At 44.3% G+C, this 15,702-nt stretch overlaps 1 protein-coding gene across 2 annotated transcripts in view; it reads left to right on the top strand.

Moving 5' to 3' along the window:
• PHF12 (PHD finger protein 12) overlaps positions 1-15,702 on the top strand; it is a gene marked incomplete at its 5' end in the record, with an annotated part of 42,158 nt that overhangs the window by 21,410 nt on the left and 5,046 nt on the right. For both annotated transcript variants that reach the window (XM_081109900.1, XM_081109899.1), the window contains 8 exons: positions 360-432; positions 3,253-3,646; positions 5,434-5,554; positions 6,940-7,072; positions 8,881-9,045; positions 12,384-12,542; positions 13,147-13,945; positions 15,139-15,264. In XM_081109900.1, the coding sequence (XP_080966026.1) occupies positions 360-432; positions 3,253-3,646; positions 5,434-5,554; positions 6,940-7,072; positions 8,881-9,045; positions 12,384-12,542; positions 13,147-13,945; positions 15,139-15,264 (1,970 nt within the window). The remainder of the gene's footprint in view (positions 1-359; positions 433-3,252; positions 3,647-5,433; positions 5,555-6,939; positions 7,073-8,880; positions 9,046-12,383; positions 12,543-13,146; positions 13,946-15,138; positions 15,265-15,702) is intronic.

A 15,702-nucleotide genomic window follows, 5' to 3' on the forward strand; every position in this document is an offset into this window, starting at 1 on the left:
TATCAAAGAATTTGTAATGATCTTTCATCTATCATAGGCTGATTGAGGCAGACCTTATAGGCATGGCTTTCTAGGGGAAGAGTGTTCTAGAGAAAGAAATTATGTCTTTCCCTATAACTATTAATAGCTCTGGCTTTGGCTTCTCTTTCTAAGATAAGGAAGGGATGCTCACTCTTTAGGTTATTGTAAATGATGCCAAGTAAGCATTTTGAAAGATGTGAGAGCCTGAGCAGTGCTGTAGGGCTGGCCAAAATAGAAGTTGAGGTACATGAGTCTTTGTGCCAAATCTAGATAGGCTTTTTCCACTGCTTCAAAGGATTAGCTAGTTACTTAGTCTTGCCCTTGTCTTTTCCCCACAGTAACCCTCCACTGAGTGAAGAAATGTTGCCTCCTGGGGAGTGGATGTGTCACCGGTGCACTGTTCGTCGAAAGGTAATAAATAATGCTGTTTTCTAAAGGCTTTGCTCAGAATGCCGGATCTAGAGTACTGATATTCTAGAGCTAAGATGGCCTGGCCCTGAAGGTGTTTTTGTCCCTTCTTCTTGTCTCTTCCAGCCCTGGAATCACCCACATTCTCCTCATGGTGACTGTTTGGAATCCAATAGGGCCTAAAATCCAAACATGGGCTGCTGATATGGGCAGAAGAGGTGTGTTAATTTACTAAGCCATGTTCATTCACTAGTGACAGGAGTAGTGTTTGATCTTGTAGACCTCCTATAAGTGGCCTGAATGTGGCAACTATATCCATGGCTAAAAGTGGTTGAAGAAAAAACAGACTGCTTCTCCAACTTGATGGAAAAATGGTTTCTGTTACCCCAAGACAAATAAGTCACTAGTAACCAAAGGCTTAGCCAGGTATATGGGGGTGGGGGGACTTTGAACTCACTTGTACCCCAAATTCCTAATCTCTCTTTAGTTTCCCTTACCTTGGCTTCAATTATTCAGTACTGGCTTTGAGAACATTATTTTCTACATTGAGAGAACTGCTGTGGAATGCAAAAGCTAAATTCTCCTTTATCAAAAAAGGAAGTAGGTGTGTTTCCACTCAGATTAAGAGAGAGCCAATCCTCAGATTATAGACTGTGGATTACACTGTGTGAATTGTAAAGCCCCACCCCCACCCCCACACTAATTATACACCAAATAACTTGCTTTTGTTGTGACATCACTTCTGTTTTCCTGGCCCCTGTACATGATGTCACAGTGAATGATGACTTCCTTGGTTGCAGAAACAGGATGAGATGATTCAGAGATTGTGGTTTATGTGTGTAACAGTTTTCAACCTTTAAGAAGAAGATAAACAGTTAGGTAGACATTTTTTTTCAGTGTGTTCACAAGGGTTCCTATTAAAAAGCAAGCCAGGGCCAACTCAGCCACCTAACACAGTTGTAGTTTGATTTCTCCTAAAATCCACAAAACAGGTTGTCCTCCAGCCTGCTCACCTCCCAAGATCTATTCCTGTGCATCCTTGGTTAGATTAGAGCAGGGCCAGTTAGAGATACCTGCCAGCCAGGAAGCCTTTCAGAAACTTGCCACTCAAAGAAGCTGGACGTGAAAGGGTTAGGACAGTGGAGGGAGAAGAGGTAAAGCCAGGAAAAGAGGGTGGAGGAGATAAACTGTTCTTTTAGTTCCCATCATCTGCTGGGTATTTCATGTGCCTTATTTAATCCATGTAGCCATCTGTGGGTGCTGGTGGTAGTATCTCCATTTTAGAATGGAAGAAACTGAGGCTTATAAATGCAGAATAACTTTCCCAAAGAAAAGGAATTGACAGAGCCAAGATAAGAACTAAATCCTGTCTCACTCCAACGCTCTGTTACCTCTTCATCAATTTTCTAGAAGCAGAACTACTTGCTAGAGATTATAGTATGCTTTTTTTCTAACATAGTTTTTATTTTCTGAAATTTCACTCTGACCCTCTCTCAGATGGCCCTCTTTGCCTACCAGAGCCATATCTGTCTTTTCCACCACCACCACCACCAGTTCCAGGCTTTGGCCTCCTGTAGTTACACTGAAGTGGATTGAAATGATACATCCTCTGAGCCTCATCAACCTCCAATGTTCAGGTCCTGTTCCTAGTGGAGGCTAGATTCTCCCAACTCAGAGCCATCCCTTGCATATATATGATTCTCTTTATCGTCACCATGTCCCGGAGAAAAGAAGAAAAGTTTTACTAGATTCACTTTACAGATAGAGAAATTCCTGCCCACCAGCCTGAGTCACCCAACGTCATAGGATATCAGTGGCAGAACTGTCTTCTGACAGGAGACCAATGTTAAACTTTCATTTGACCACTCTATTTGGAATCCTGGAGGAAAATGTATTGTCAGTCATCTAGTCCTACAGAGTACACTTAGTCTTTTTCTACTTCTCCACCTTCCCATTCAAAGAAGTATCACTTTCAGAGTTCTAGTTAAATTTGAAACATTGAAAGCCACCACGATGATTGCTGAGTCCTTACCCTTCACACACTATCTATCCACTGTGTAGTACAGATACCTTCCAGGCTAGCACTCAGTCTCCCTAGATAGGGAGTTCTGCTTGCCTATTTTACATACTACCTTTGCTTTTGCAGACTGTTATATATATAATTTTTTTTTAATTTATTTCAGTGAAGAAGGGAAAGGGAGAGAGAGATAGAAACATCAATGATGAAAGAGAATCATTGATCGGCTGCCTCCTGCAGGCCCCACACCGGGATTGAGCCCACAACCTGGGTATGTGTCCTGACTGGGAATCAAACCATGACCTCCTGGTTCATAGGTCAATGCTCAGCCACTGAGCCACACCTGATGGGCCAGACTTTATTTATTTTGAGCAGTTCTTAAAACCATTCAATAGGTCAGGCTGCTGCTCCAAGGCAAACTACAGTGATCTCATTGGTTCCCACTGTTATTCTTACTGTCCTCAGTCTCGCTGAGCTTGTTCTCACTGTGTTCGTTGTTTATTCCTTTACTCCTCTACTTGTATAGAGATATTGTGTATCATATGATGACTTAGAGGAAATGATGTGTGATTTGTATAATAGTTTCTAATTTCCATGCCTTTTGGTGATTCCCTGCTGCAATAGTTTTGCCAGCATTAGTTCAGCTATAATTTTGTCAACTTTAACAGAACTGTGTTCCAAGTCCCCAGGTGGATGAATCTGTGACTTTCATAATTTTGGTTTGTAGTCTAATAGGATTTTATAGCATCTATTTCTTTCTGTTTTGTGGTACTTTGTATGATGGGCCCTCCTGTTCATTTGCACAGAAGCGAGAACAGAAAAAGGAGCTGGGCCATGTTAATGGACTGGTGGACAAATCTGGCAAACGGACTACATCCCCCAGCAGTGACACTGACTTGTTGGACAGATCAGCTAGCAAAACTGAACTCAAGGCTATGGCCCATGCCCGGATCCTGGAGAGAAGAGCCAGCCGGCCTGGCACGCCCACGTCCAATGCCAGCACAGAGACCCCCACCTCTGAGCAGAACGACGTTGACGAGGACATCATTGACGTGGATGAGGAGCCAGTGGCAGTAGAGCCAGACTATGTGCAGCCCCAGCTAAGGCGGCCTTTTGAGCTGCTGATTGCTGCCGCCATGGAGCGGAACCCCACCCAATTCCAGTTGCCCAATGAACTGACTTGTACCACTGCACTACCAGGTTAGCCAAACCATTATATCCCCTCCCCCACTCCACCTTCCAGAGGATTATTGTCCAGTCAAAGGGTAGTGCTGCCTATGGGATCACTGTCTGTATAGCCACTGTCTCATACTGCTCTTGGTTCTTCCTGGAGAGATCTTTGAAGGTTTTAGCTCTTACAGTGCTTATTCATTTTTCTCTTTCCACCCTTCCCAGTATCACATTTTTTAAACAAGTAATATATTCACATGATTCAGAAATCAAAAAATATAAAAAGGCGTACAGGAAAAATTTCCCTCCTACTTCTGCCTGCCATTTGCCTAGTTTCCACCTTCCTACCCCTCACAGATAACCACTGTTTTGTTCTTGTGTATTTCCTCTAGAATTTCCTTGTGTATATATAAGCAAGTACAGATATATGCTCATTATTTCCCCCTTAAATAGCATACTTGATATTCTGTTCTACACATTGCTTTTTTTTTACTTCATAATGTGCTCAGGATAGAGATCTTTCCATATTAATATAGACATTACTTAGTTTCTCTTAATGGTTGTATAATGATCTATCATATACATATAGATGCACTATAATTTATTTAATTCCCTGTTAATGGACATTCAGGTTTTTCCTAATCTTTTGTTTCTATAGATAGTGCTTCACAGATAATCCTGTAAATACATCATTGTATACTTGTTGGTGTGTGTCTATAGGATAAATTCTTAATATTAGAATTGCTGAGTCAAAACTGTGTTTATAGTTGTTGTTTTTAAGACAAGTTACTTTCTTTTTTATATATATATTTTTTATTAATTTCAGAAAGTAATGAAGAGGGAGATAGAAACAGCAATGAGAATCATTGATTGGCTGCTTCCTGCACACCCCACACTGGGGATCGAGTCCACAGCCTGGGCATGTGCCCTGACCGGGAATCAAACCATGACCTCCTGGTTCATAGGTCGATGCTCAACCACTGAGCCATGCCAGGCGGGCTGTATTTATAGTTTTTGTTTGTTTGTTTTTAAATATATTTTTATTGATTTATTACAAAGAGGAAGGGAGAGGAATAGAGAGTTAGAAACATTGATGAGAAAGAAACATCGATCAGCTGCCTCCTGCACACCTCCTACTGGGGATGTGCCTGCAACCAAGGTACATGCCCTTGACCGGAATCGAACCTGGGACCTTTCAGTTTGCAGGCCAACATACTATCCACTGAGCCAAACCGGTTAGGGCAGATATTTATAGTTTTAATAGATACTACCAAATTACCCTCCTTGTGTTTTGTTTGTTTGTTTGTTTAATCAATCAAGTCATGGCTTCTTCTTGATACCATGAAGCTTCTAGATCTTATTTTTTTCTTTCAGATAGAGTGAAATTGGCAAACTTAAGAAACTTACGGTCAGTAGGATGCAGAATCAAAGCTTTTCTGATTTTTGTTAAAATGCAGTGAAATTGTAGTTTTTTCCTCATCTACCTCCAGATAATAGGCTTTTTGACCTATTTACATTTCATAGGTTGCCAGTATATAAGCTAGGCTTCTGGCCACTTGATGTTTACAAAACCTTTAGAGGTGTTTGTGCCACAGAACAAGTGACTTCTGATCAAGGTTCTGACTTATGTCTCAGTCTCCCTTCTAATTCTTTTTCTCACTTGAAACCAGACCAGGGGGCCTCAGAAAGAGATCCATGTCTAGGCCATAGCACATGCTTTTACTGAGGTCTCTTCCTTTCGCTTACTATTGTGTCCAAATCTGAGGCCAGGAACTATGTACCTAGAGAAAGTCCAGCATCACCAATTTCTCTTCTAGGTTCCAGCAAGAGAAGAAGAAAGGAGGAAACCACAGGAAAAAACGTTAAGAAGACACAGCATGAGTTAGATCACAATGGTCTCGTTCCCTTACCGGTCAAAGTCTGCTTCACGTGTAGCAGGTATTTTTCCTCCATACTAAGGGGCTTTTCCTCATATTCAGCAAATGATATTTTTTTCTCTTTTCCATCACCTCTTTCAAACCATATATGTTAAATGTACATAATCTATATTTTGATGATATGAGAGCAGAGAGACTGAGTGACTAATTGATCAGAGCCTTGAATATTTTAACAAGTATTGTAAACTGTAGAGGCTAAACAAGAGGAGTTGAAAGTAAACTAAAGTATGAAATATTTAGACTACCTATCAGGAAGAATTCTAGCCTGCAGCGACACAAGTCCTTGGAAACAACAAATAATTTTTAAATCGCTCAAGTTTAGTTTAAAAGTAGTACAGGTATCCACAGTATGCGTTAGCCTGGATGACTTCCAAAAGCACCTAGGTTGCCCCAGTTGTAGCTTCCCTGTGATACTGGTTTTCTTCAAATCGGATCTCCTCAGTGACAGGAGCCAGCTGCTACTGAAGATGGACTTGTTTAGATATGTTAGAAGAACAGGGTAACAGGAGAAAGAATATGAAAAAGAAATGTTCCACACCAAAAGCTATAGGGGACTGGATAGCAAAGTGCAGGACTCTGAGCCCAAACTGTGGCTCCAGTGCATTTTGAGGACCCAGGAGTATCATGGTTACAAATCATAATTGGCATTTGCTTAAGCCCCTCTCTTTAATTATGCTTATATTAATACATTACAAAACATTTTCCCAGCACAACTGTCTCTGATTCTCAGTCTGAGTGCTTCATGCAGAAGAAAAGTTTCTTTTTTTTTTTTCTTTTTTTTAAAATATATTTTATTGATTTCTTACAGAGAGGAAGGGAGAGAGATAGAGAGTTAGAAACATCGATGAGAGAGAAACATCGATCAGCTGCCTCCTGCACAGCCCCTGGGGATGTGCCCGCAACCAAGGTACATGCCCCCAACCGGAATCAAACCTGGGACCCTTCAGTCCGCAGGCCAACGCTCTATCCACTGAGCCAAACCGGTTTCGGCAGAAGAAAAGGTTCTTGCTGTAGTAGATTTTAGAAAGGTTGCTAGTATTTTTGTTGTTGTTTAATGCAGTAGTTGCTTTTTTTAAGGACTAGAAAGATCAAGTAGAGCTGGCTGTCTTCCCCCAGTGAGTACTAAGCATTTATCATTCATGCTTTGACAGCCACTTTAGCATACTCCACGTATACATTCACTTCCTGACAAGACACAGTTCTCTTAGAAGAGAGAATAATGAAGAGCTGTGTGGTGGCCCCCAACTTCATCCATCTTTCTAATCGTGAATGTAACTGAATCATTGGGGGAGGAGGATGTGGGAGAATGTTGTTAGGATTAAGGAGGGGAGGTTGTTTTGAGTTCTCCCATCTTGCCACAGAAATGGCCTAATCTCTTTTTTGCAGGAGTTGTCGCGTGGCCCCTCTCATCCAGTGTGACTATTGCCCCCTCCTGTTCCACATGGACTGCCTTGAGCCACCACTCACTGCCATGCCCCTGGGCAGATGGATGTGTCCAAATCACATCGAACATGTGGTGGTAAGTACAGCAGTGTCCCTTCAGTCCCCTACGGGCACAGTGGAGCGTGGACTGATTCAGTAGAAAGCATAGTAAGGTCAGCTTTGTACCAGAATTCACTATAATCTCTCCGATGCTGGTTTCTGCAGACCATTCTACTCAATTCCGATTATTTTGACATGCGTTAACTGTGTGTTTTGCCTTTTATCACAATGCCTTATTTTAGCTGCATGGACAGACTTAACCCACTAGCATTTGGTTGTTCATTAATATTTTCTTCCAGAGTGAATCAAACAGATGTTATAGCCCTAAACTGGGGTATATTAGGTCCAACCTTATGGAAATAAATACTCTCACAGTGGTTGCTTCCGTATTTTCCTGCCTCTTGTTTTTAGAGGGAACAAAGAAAATTCTAAGATATTAACTGCACAGTAACTTCAGCGAATTGACGTGGATATAATGGTATTCCAGACAGTCAACCATTTATTGAGCACCTCATCTTTCCTAGGCACCAAATGAGGTTCTTTCCCTCCTCTTACTTTAATTCTTGTCATAACACTTATAGGTGTTGAGTAACTAAGTTGTTGAATGAATGGTGTGAGGGTATTATCTATTTCCCAGGAGTCTTGGGTACATTTTCCATACTGCTTCCTGGGGCCAAAACAGAACAGTGGTTTGCTATCTCCAAAGACATTTCCTTACAGGCACTTAGAACAGTCACTCATAGATTGAGTAGGAGAGGGCTTCAGGAGGAGCAGGTCCCTCATAAGAACAGCCTTTCCAAATTAAAAAATGTTATTGCATAAGACGTCGCCTATCAAATGGTGATAATCATGGAATGACTGTTGCCCCTCAACATGGCAATGTGCTCTCCACTTTACACTGAGGGAACCTCAGTTATAGACTTGCACATATGAAAGAAAATAGTTGCTTTGTCCTCTTATTTGTCTAATGCTGTTCAGAAAGATTTATCTAGGAGGAAGCTTCTCTCTGGGGCTCAGTGTGAGTATCTTGTTTTGCCTCTTACTGAACCAAAAAAAAAAGCAACCATGAGCAGTTTACCCAAATATGAATCTTAAAGATCACCTTTCCAGCAGATGAGAAGTTATTAATTGGGTAATATTTTATTAGCCACTTAGGGGTTTTTCCTCTTTTACTAATTAGAAGCTGCCGCACATTTTTTTTCCTTTTGAATTAAAGTGTATGAGACCAGTTGTAGAAGAGGAAATGTGACATAATTTCTGTATGCTGCTGCACAAACTTCCCTCTCCTCCCTTTGGCCTCTTAGAGCAGTCCAAGTTTTCTGCCTCCTATAGACTGATATATTCTAGGAGTTTGCTCCCTAGTACCATGGAGGAGGAAAAGGGCAGGGCACACAGGATTTGGGTGCTGATCCCAGCTGTCAACCAAACTCCTATATAGGAAACAGTCCTGCTTCCTGTGGGAGAGGTTCTCTTGCTAGGAATGGAGTCTGGGTCTCTTGAGAGCCAAGGCCTGCATCTCCTCAGAAACCTGTACACTAAAGGGAAGAAAAAAAGAAACCTGTAAACTGACAGAGGGTGGTCTGAGCTGGACAGAAGACATTCAGAGGCTGAATTTGGAAGGTCACTTCTTAGCTAATTCCCTATTTCCTGCCACTCTAGGGAATAGGAACATACCAGTTGTCCCTTGTTGGACTGGGCAGAGCTGAGGGAGAAAGTCTTATGCAACTCTGACAAGTGTTGACATGCCAACCCCTGACAGACAATCCCATTTGGTCCATTTATAGTTAGCTGGGAGAGGGATGTCTTTTGAGGTTCACCACAGGAGTGTTTCTGCTTTGATCCTAGCTGAACCAAAAGAATATGACACTGAGTAATCGGTGCCAGGTGTTTGACCGTTTCCAGGACACCATTTCACAGCACGTCGTCAAAGTGGATTTCCTGAACCGAATTCACAAGAAGCACCCTCCTAACCGCCGTGTGCTCCAGTCGGTCAAAAGAAGAAGCTTGAAGGTGAGTCACAACCTGGTTCAGGCAGGATGGTGGTTTCTGATCACCTTCAAGGTATAGACAGAGGGCCATGGTCCCACTTCCACAAATAGGGAAACTGAAGTCCCTGAGACTTCTCTGTGGTATCTGAACAAGTAATGAATGTGGCTGTACATTTTAATACTTGAGGAGGGTGGTCGGGATTATGAATGCCAAACCCCATAGTAGGCCTTCAAACTGCAGGTCTCTAGTTCTCCTGAGGATAAACACTCTTTAACCCCTTCCACCAAATGTAGGTGTGCTCTGCTGTTACTCCCCTCACCTGGCACTTGGTGCCATCTCTTCCTGTTTGATGGCCCCTTTCCTAGAGCTGTCATGAGGTGAAGGTGGGGGTGATTAAGCAGCGGGCCATGTGGAAAGTGAGCTGTCCCAACTGAGGAATTTAAGAGGGGAAAATGTCTAAAGGAAAGTTAAATCTCTTTTCCCAGGCTGCTGTTAATATATTAGCAATACATTTTATGTACTTAACAATTATTAAAGTGTATCCACAGAGATTTGACAGAGAAATTTGAAGAGTATTTGGTGGTGTTGAGGCTGGTTCTCATAAACCACTCAATCCCCTCATTCATTTAACTTAGCCCAACACTATATACCTATATATAAACTGATTTTTCTCTTTTGAAATAATCCCAGACTGTCATGTTATCAATAGGAACCAGCAATTCTCAAATATGGCCACTTGGGGGCAGCCATACTTCAAAATCACACCAGCCCCGCCCTGGCTGATGGTGTAGCTCAGTTGGTTGTCCCATGCACTGAAAGGTTGCCGGTTCTATTCCTGGTCCAGGCACATACCTAGGTTGCAGGTACAGGAGGCAACCAATTACTGTTTTTCTCATACATATTCTCTCCCGCCCCCCCGCTTCCTGTCCCTCCTTTAACCTCTCTCTAAAATTAGTAAAAATAGCCCTAGCCAGTTTTGCTCAGTGGATAGAGTGTCGGCCTGTGGACCAAACGGTCCTGGGTTCGATTCCAGTCAAGGGCATGTACCTCAGTTACAGGCTTCTCCCTGGCCCAGGCCCTGGTCAGGGCTTATGCAGGAGGCAACCAATTGATGTGTTTCCCTCACATTAATATTTCTCTGTCTTTCCCTCTCTCTTCCACTCTCTCTAAAAAACAATAGAAAAATATCCTTGGGTGAGGATTTAAAAAAATAATAATAAATAAAATTAGTAAAAACATATCCTCTGGTGAGGATTTTTTTTTTTAAATCATACCCATCATTTCCAGTGGGTGTCAGCACCAGCAAGATGTTAACTGTTGAAAATTGGATAACAAACTCTTAACTGTGTAAATATTTATACTTCAGTGGAAACACCAGTTTTCCAAAATTAAGTTAGGTGTTTTCAGTTGGGGGTAAGAAATATTACAGGTGACAAGCCTCATACCTTAGTTCAGTGGTCCGCAAACTGCGGCTCGCGAGCCACATGCAGCTCTTTAGCCCCTTGAGTGTGGCCAAAGTTTCAATCGCACTGTATGTGCGTGCCCGCACGTGGTATTTTGTAGAAGAGCCACACTCAAGAGGCCGCAGTTTGCCGACCACTGCCTTAGTTAAACAGATCTAGAAAAAATCTAGACTATAATTCACCATATAGGTATGGAAGAGAGCCAGGCTACCAAAATGAACAGGCCAAGAGGCTTTGATAAAACCCTGTCACTTTATAATGTTCCCTTTTAAAATGTTTCTCTATTCTTGAAGAAAATCCAAGGGCACAAATTTTCTGAAAAGCATTTTGTAATTGGACAATTTGAGAGTGAAATAAGGACAGGGAGCCCTAGCTGGGTGGCTCAGTTGATTGGAGCTTCCTGCCATACATCAAAAGGTTGCAGTTTTAATTCCATTCAGGCCACATTCCTAGCTTGTGGGCTCAATCTCTGGTTAGGCACATACGGGAGGCTACTGATCGATGTTTCTCTCTCTCTCTCCTCCCCCCTCCCCTCTAAAGTCAATAAAAACATATCCTCAAATGAGGGTTTATAATAATAATAAGCCCTCGCTGGTTTGGCTCAGTGGATAGAGTGTCAGCCTATGGACTGGAGTCCTAGGTTTGATTCCAGTCGAGGGCACATGCCCAGGTTGTGGGCTCAATCCCCAGTAGGGGGCGTGCAGAAGGCAGCCAATCAATGATTCTCTCCCATCATTGTTTCTATCTCTCTCCCTCTTCATTCCTCTCTGAAATCAATAAAAATAAATAAGTAAATAAAAAAATAAAATTAAAATAACAATAATAAAATAAGGAAAGGCAACCATTTGGGGCTTTCCTTCCCTTATCCTCCCTAAGAACCTGCTCACCAAATCTCTTGATTCTCCCAAAATATTTTCCAAATCTACCAGGTGCTTTTACATCTCTGCCTTAGGTACTGCATCTCTACCCTATTTCCCCTTGGTCTGCCTGGAAGTTCCTTCTTAACTGCCAAGTCTCAGCTCAAATACCGCCTTCCTATAAAATCTCTAATCCCAAGCTTCTGTCCCCCAGGTAGAAATAAGCACTTTTCTCCATGTTTTTAATAGCTACTTAGACATACCTTTATTCTAGGATCCATTACATTGTATTATAATGTTTCTGTGTTTATCTTCCCTACTAGACTGTGAGCTCCTTGAGGGCAAGGCTTAAATTTTATTCATCTGGATTTCTAGGAATTGGCATAGTGCCCAGACTCAGGAGATGCTCAATAAATGTTGGTTGAATGTATGAATGATTGATTCTTTGCTTGTGTGGCTCTTTCATTCTTACATGGTGAGATTCAGAGTGTGTCTTCTGTTTGTGCAACAAAGAGGTCTTCAATTGTTTTATGAGTCATGAATGAATGGAGAAAACTGACATTGAGTGCTTATCTGGAGCCAGGCCTCATGCTGAACATGTCTACTGTGAATGTGATCTCATTTAACTTTTTATCTCTTCAGATATCGTTTACCTACTTTCCAAACTTGATCCTAAGCAATAGGAGCCCAGGGTACCACTCTGGAGCCCTGTTTGGTGTCAGTCTTCCACTTTTTAGACCAAAGCAGAAGGCAGTATGCAGTGATTTCTGGCTTCCTCAGTCCTTAGACCTTAATGAAGTAAAGTGGGGGGCATGCCTGCTGTTTCCAGTTTTGTGCCTTCTCAAGCTAGCGTGCATATGTGTTAGGCAACGAGATGGTGGCACAGAGCAGTTGCTGCCCACCAAGCCACCTTATCCCAGAGTGGATGATGGTCCCCTGGGCATCAGCACCAAGGACAGAAGAGCACGGTCAGAGCAGAATCAACTGGCCATGTTGGCACTATCTCCCTCTCCTTCCTCCTCCTATCTCTTCTGAACAGGTTCCTGATGCTATAAAATCTCAATACCAGTTTCCACCCCCACTCATTGCACCCGCGGCCATTCGGGATGGGGAGCTGATCTGCAATGGGATCCCTGAGGAATCACAGATGCACCTTTTGAACTCTGAGCACTTAGCCACCCAGGCAGAGCAGCAAGAGGTGAGTGAAGGCAGGGCTGGGATTCCAAATCTAATCTTCCATCCCACTGCAGCTGTTATGGAAATAGCCTCAGTGTCATTCCCATCCCCATCTTCTACAACCCCACCCACCCCCACCCCCACCCCCCAAGAGTTGACTATTTCAGGGAGAACCTCTGACTCAGATCTTGAGGCAAGTAAGAGAACTACAGAGTCAACCGGTCTGCTTCTCTCCATCGGTCTCCCTGCACTGTGAGATGGGCAAAACTGTCTGTAGAAAGAGCTCAGTAGACCCATAGAGAGACTAGGTGATAGTGCTGGACACACAGCCGATGTTTAGGGTACTTGCTGAATATTGGTCACAAGGTGAGCCTTAGGGGCAAAACCAGAACGGGAATCCCAAGCTCTGCTGACCAGGGTGTTGTCTGCTGAGTGTACCAACAAGTCTTGCTTGGGAATGGAAATGGAATCCTATCAGGAGTCAAGCACACCCTTTCTGGGCATTCGCAATGGGACCTCGGAAACAGTGTTTATCAGCTCTGCTGTAGCCCTGGCCACTGTGGCAGGAAGGACCAGCGCCTCCCAGGCCTCTTACCCTCCTCTCCTCTCCTCTCCTTCCATTACAGTGGCTCTGTAGTGTTGTTGCGCTCCAGTGCAGCATATTGAAACATTTATCTGCTAAGCAGATGCCTTCGCATTGGGACTCTGAACAGACAGAGAAGGCTGATATTAAGCCTGTTATTGTGACTGACAGCTCAATCACCACCTCCCTGCAAACAGCTGACAAGGCACCTACTACACCTTCCCACTATCCCCTGTCCTGCCCCTCAGGGATTAGCACCCAGAATTCCCTGAGCTGCTCTCCACCCCACCAACCCCCAGCCCTAGAAGACATCAGCTGCAGTTCTTGTGCGGAAAAATCCAAGAAAACTCCCTGTGGGACTGCCAACGGGCCGGTGAACACAGAGGTGAAAGCCAATGGCCCACACCTCTACAGCAGCCCCACTGATTCCACGGACCCCCGGCGACTTCCAGGCGCCAACACCCCCCTACCAGGCCTCTCACACCGACAAGGCTGGCCCCGGCCCCTCACACCACCAGCGGCTGGGGGGCTTCAGAACCACACCGTCGGCATCATTGTGAAGACAGAGAATGCCACTGGCCCCAGCTCTTGCCCCCAGAGGAGTTTGGTTCCTGTCCCAAGCCTGCCCCCTTCCATTCCCAGCTCTTGTGCCAGCATCGAGAACACCAGCACTTTGCAAAGAAAGACTGTCCAATCACAGATAGGACCTCCGTTGACAGATTCAAGGCCACTGGGCTCACCCCCAAATGCCACCCGGGTGCTCACTCCCCCCCAAGCAGCAGGAGACAGTATCTTGGCCACAGGAGCCAGCCAAAGTTTCTGCTCACCAGCGCCATCTTCAGGTGAGTGCTACTCAGCCTTAGGGTGATTTGGAGTAATTTTATGCTCTTCCTGACAAATAAGCTTCAAAAAATCCTATCTGTGAATATTTCAGAGGGCTTTGATCTCTGTATTATTTATCCTTCCCCCATTTCTGTGATGGAAGAGAAAGTACATGTTAACTTGTCTTCGTCTATTCAATGGGACTGCTTAGGCTCTGAAAGCTTAAGTGATTTCTTTAAGGTGATCGAACAAGTCAGTCGCAGGATTGGAACTACAGCCTGGATCTCCTGATTCCACCTTCCCACTCCTTCCAGGCCTGGGTCTTCTGCCTGTTTTGTCCCATCACCCTTGAGGAAGGCAGCATGTGCTCCAAAACCATTGTGCTCAGCCTGAGGCTCTGAGTGATAGCCTCTGTTTCATGATCCACACCAGAGATTAGATCCACACCTGATCCAGATTCTCAGAGCCTGGTTATTTTGAAGGAACTTCCATGTCAGGGAAAGCAGGGCTAGAAAGGAACATTGCCTTTAGAATTGCTCTAGAGTGGGATGCCCATAGAGATAGTTCTGGCCCAAAAGCTTGCCCTCATGTCCACACTTGACCTAGTGTGGCCCTGCTCTCTCAGCTATCTCCAGTCAGCACTCGGGACCTCGAGGTTGCTGACCTCAGCATCTGAACCAGGTATCAGATGCTGCTGAAACCCCCTGTGGTCTCCTGTCTGAACTGAAGCTGGCCTCCCTAGTCAGCTGGAAGTCTTGGTAACAAGGTGTCTGTGACTTCTCTGCATGGAGCCCCTGATCTCAGGGTGGCCCCACTTCTCAGGCTTTTTTCCTGGATAGATTTTGCACCTGTGAGTCAGACTTCAGTAGGCAGGAGCTTTAGGGGCAGGCACCACTTATTTTAATGAATAGAGGTAGTAGGGAGGTAGTCATGGCTCAGAGAATGAAGTTACCCCACCAACATTCCCCAGAGCAGTAGATTTCACTGGTTCTCAGTTCTCTGGAGCCTTCTGCATGCCTGGGTGCATTGTCGTTCCATCTGCCCTTCCTCACCACACGTTTTTAGCTCTAGGAGTTCCAGAGCCTATGGGGTGAGAATCGAGAAGGGAACATCACCTTGGGTCCGAAATCCAGACCTGTCTCGGCAGTGGGGGATTGTACCGGTGGGTTTCCCTCAGGCGACGTAAGTAACAGTCTTCCTGCTCCGTCCCCAGATGGCAAGGTCAGCCCCGGCACGTTATCCATAGGAAGCGCTTTAACCGTACCCTCTTTCCCAGCCAACTCTACTGCCATGGTGGACCTCACCAACTCACTTCGAGCATTTATGGATGTCAATGGAGGTGAGTGAGTGAGCTGCTGCTCTGCCACCAGCTGCTGTGGTGGAAGTGCTGTCCCCACGCAGCATTCAGCTCATTTCAAAAGGGGCAGAAGGGATGCCTGATCTCAGGGTTGGAGAGGGGAGTGGTGTAGGGGAAAAGCCCCTTCTATCTCTGCCTTATGCATATACACATAATCAAAGATGAAAAGAGAACAGAGCCAAGCTGACTAGTGAGAAGAGAAGAAAATCACTATAGTCAGATCACCTGCACTTGCAGAATAAAATCAGGAGGCATCTCGCTCCCACAATTAAGGAGAAGCAGGGCAGAACTCGATCTCTGTAAACAGAGAGTGGGTAGAAATCCAAGCCCCAATATCAGACATCCAGGCCCTTCCCCATGCACAGGCAAATGGTTTATCTTGCTCTACCTTTCTAGGACCACTTTACCTAAAATCCAGCT

This window comes from Myotis nattereri, assembly GCF_964212035.1.
Source record: "Myotis nattereri genome assembly, chromosome: 16".
Taxonomy (NCBI): domain Eukaryota; kingdom Metazoa; phylum Chordata; class Mammalia; order Chiroptera; family Vespertilionidae; genus Myotis; species Myotis nattereri.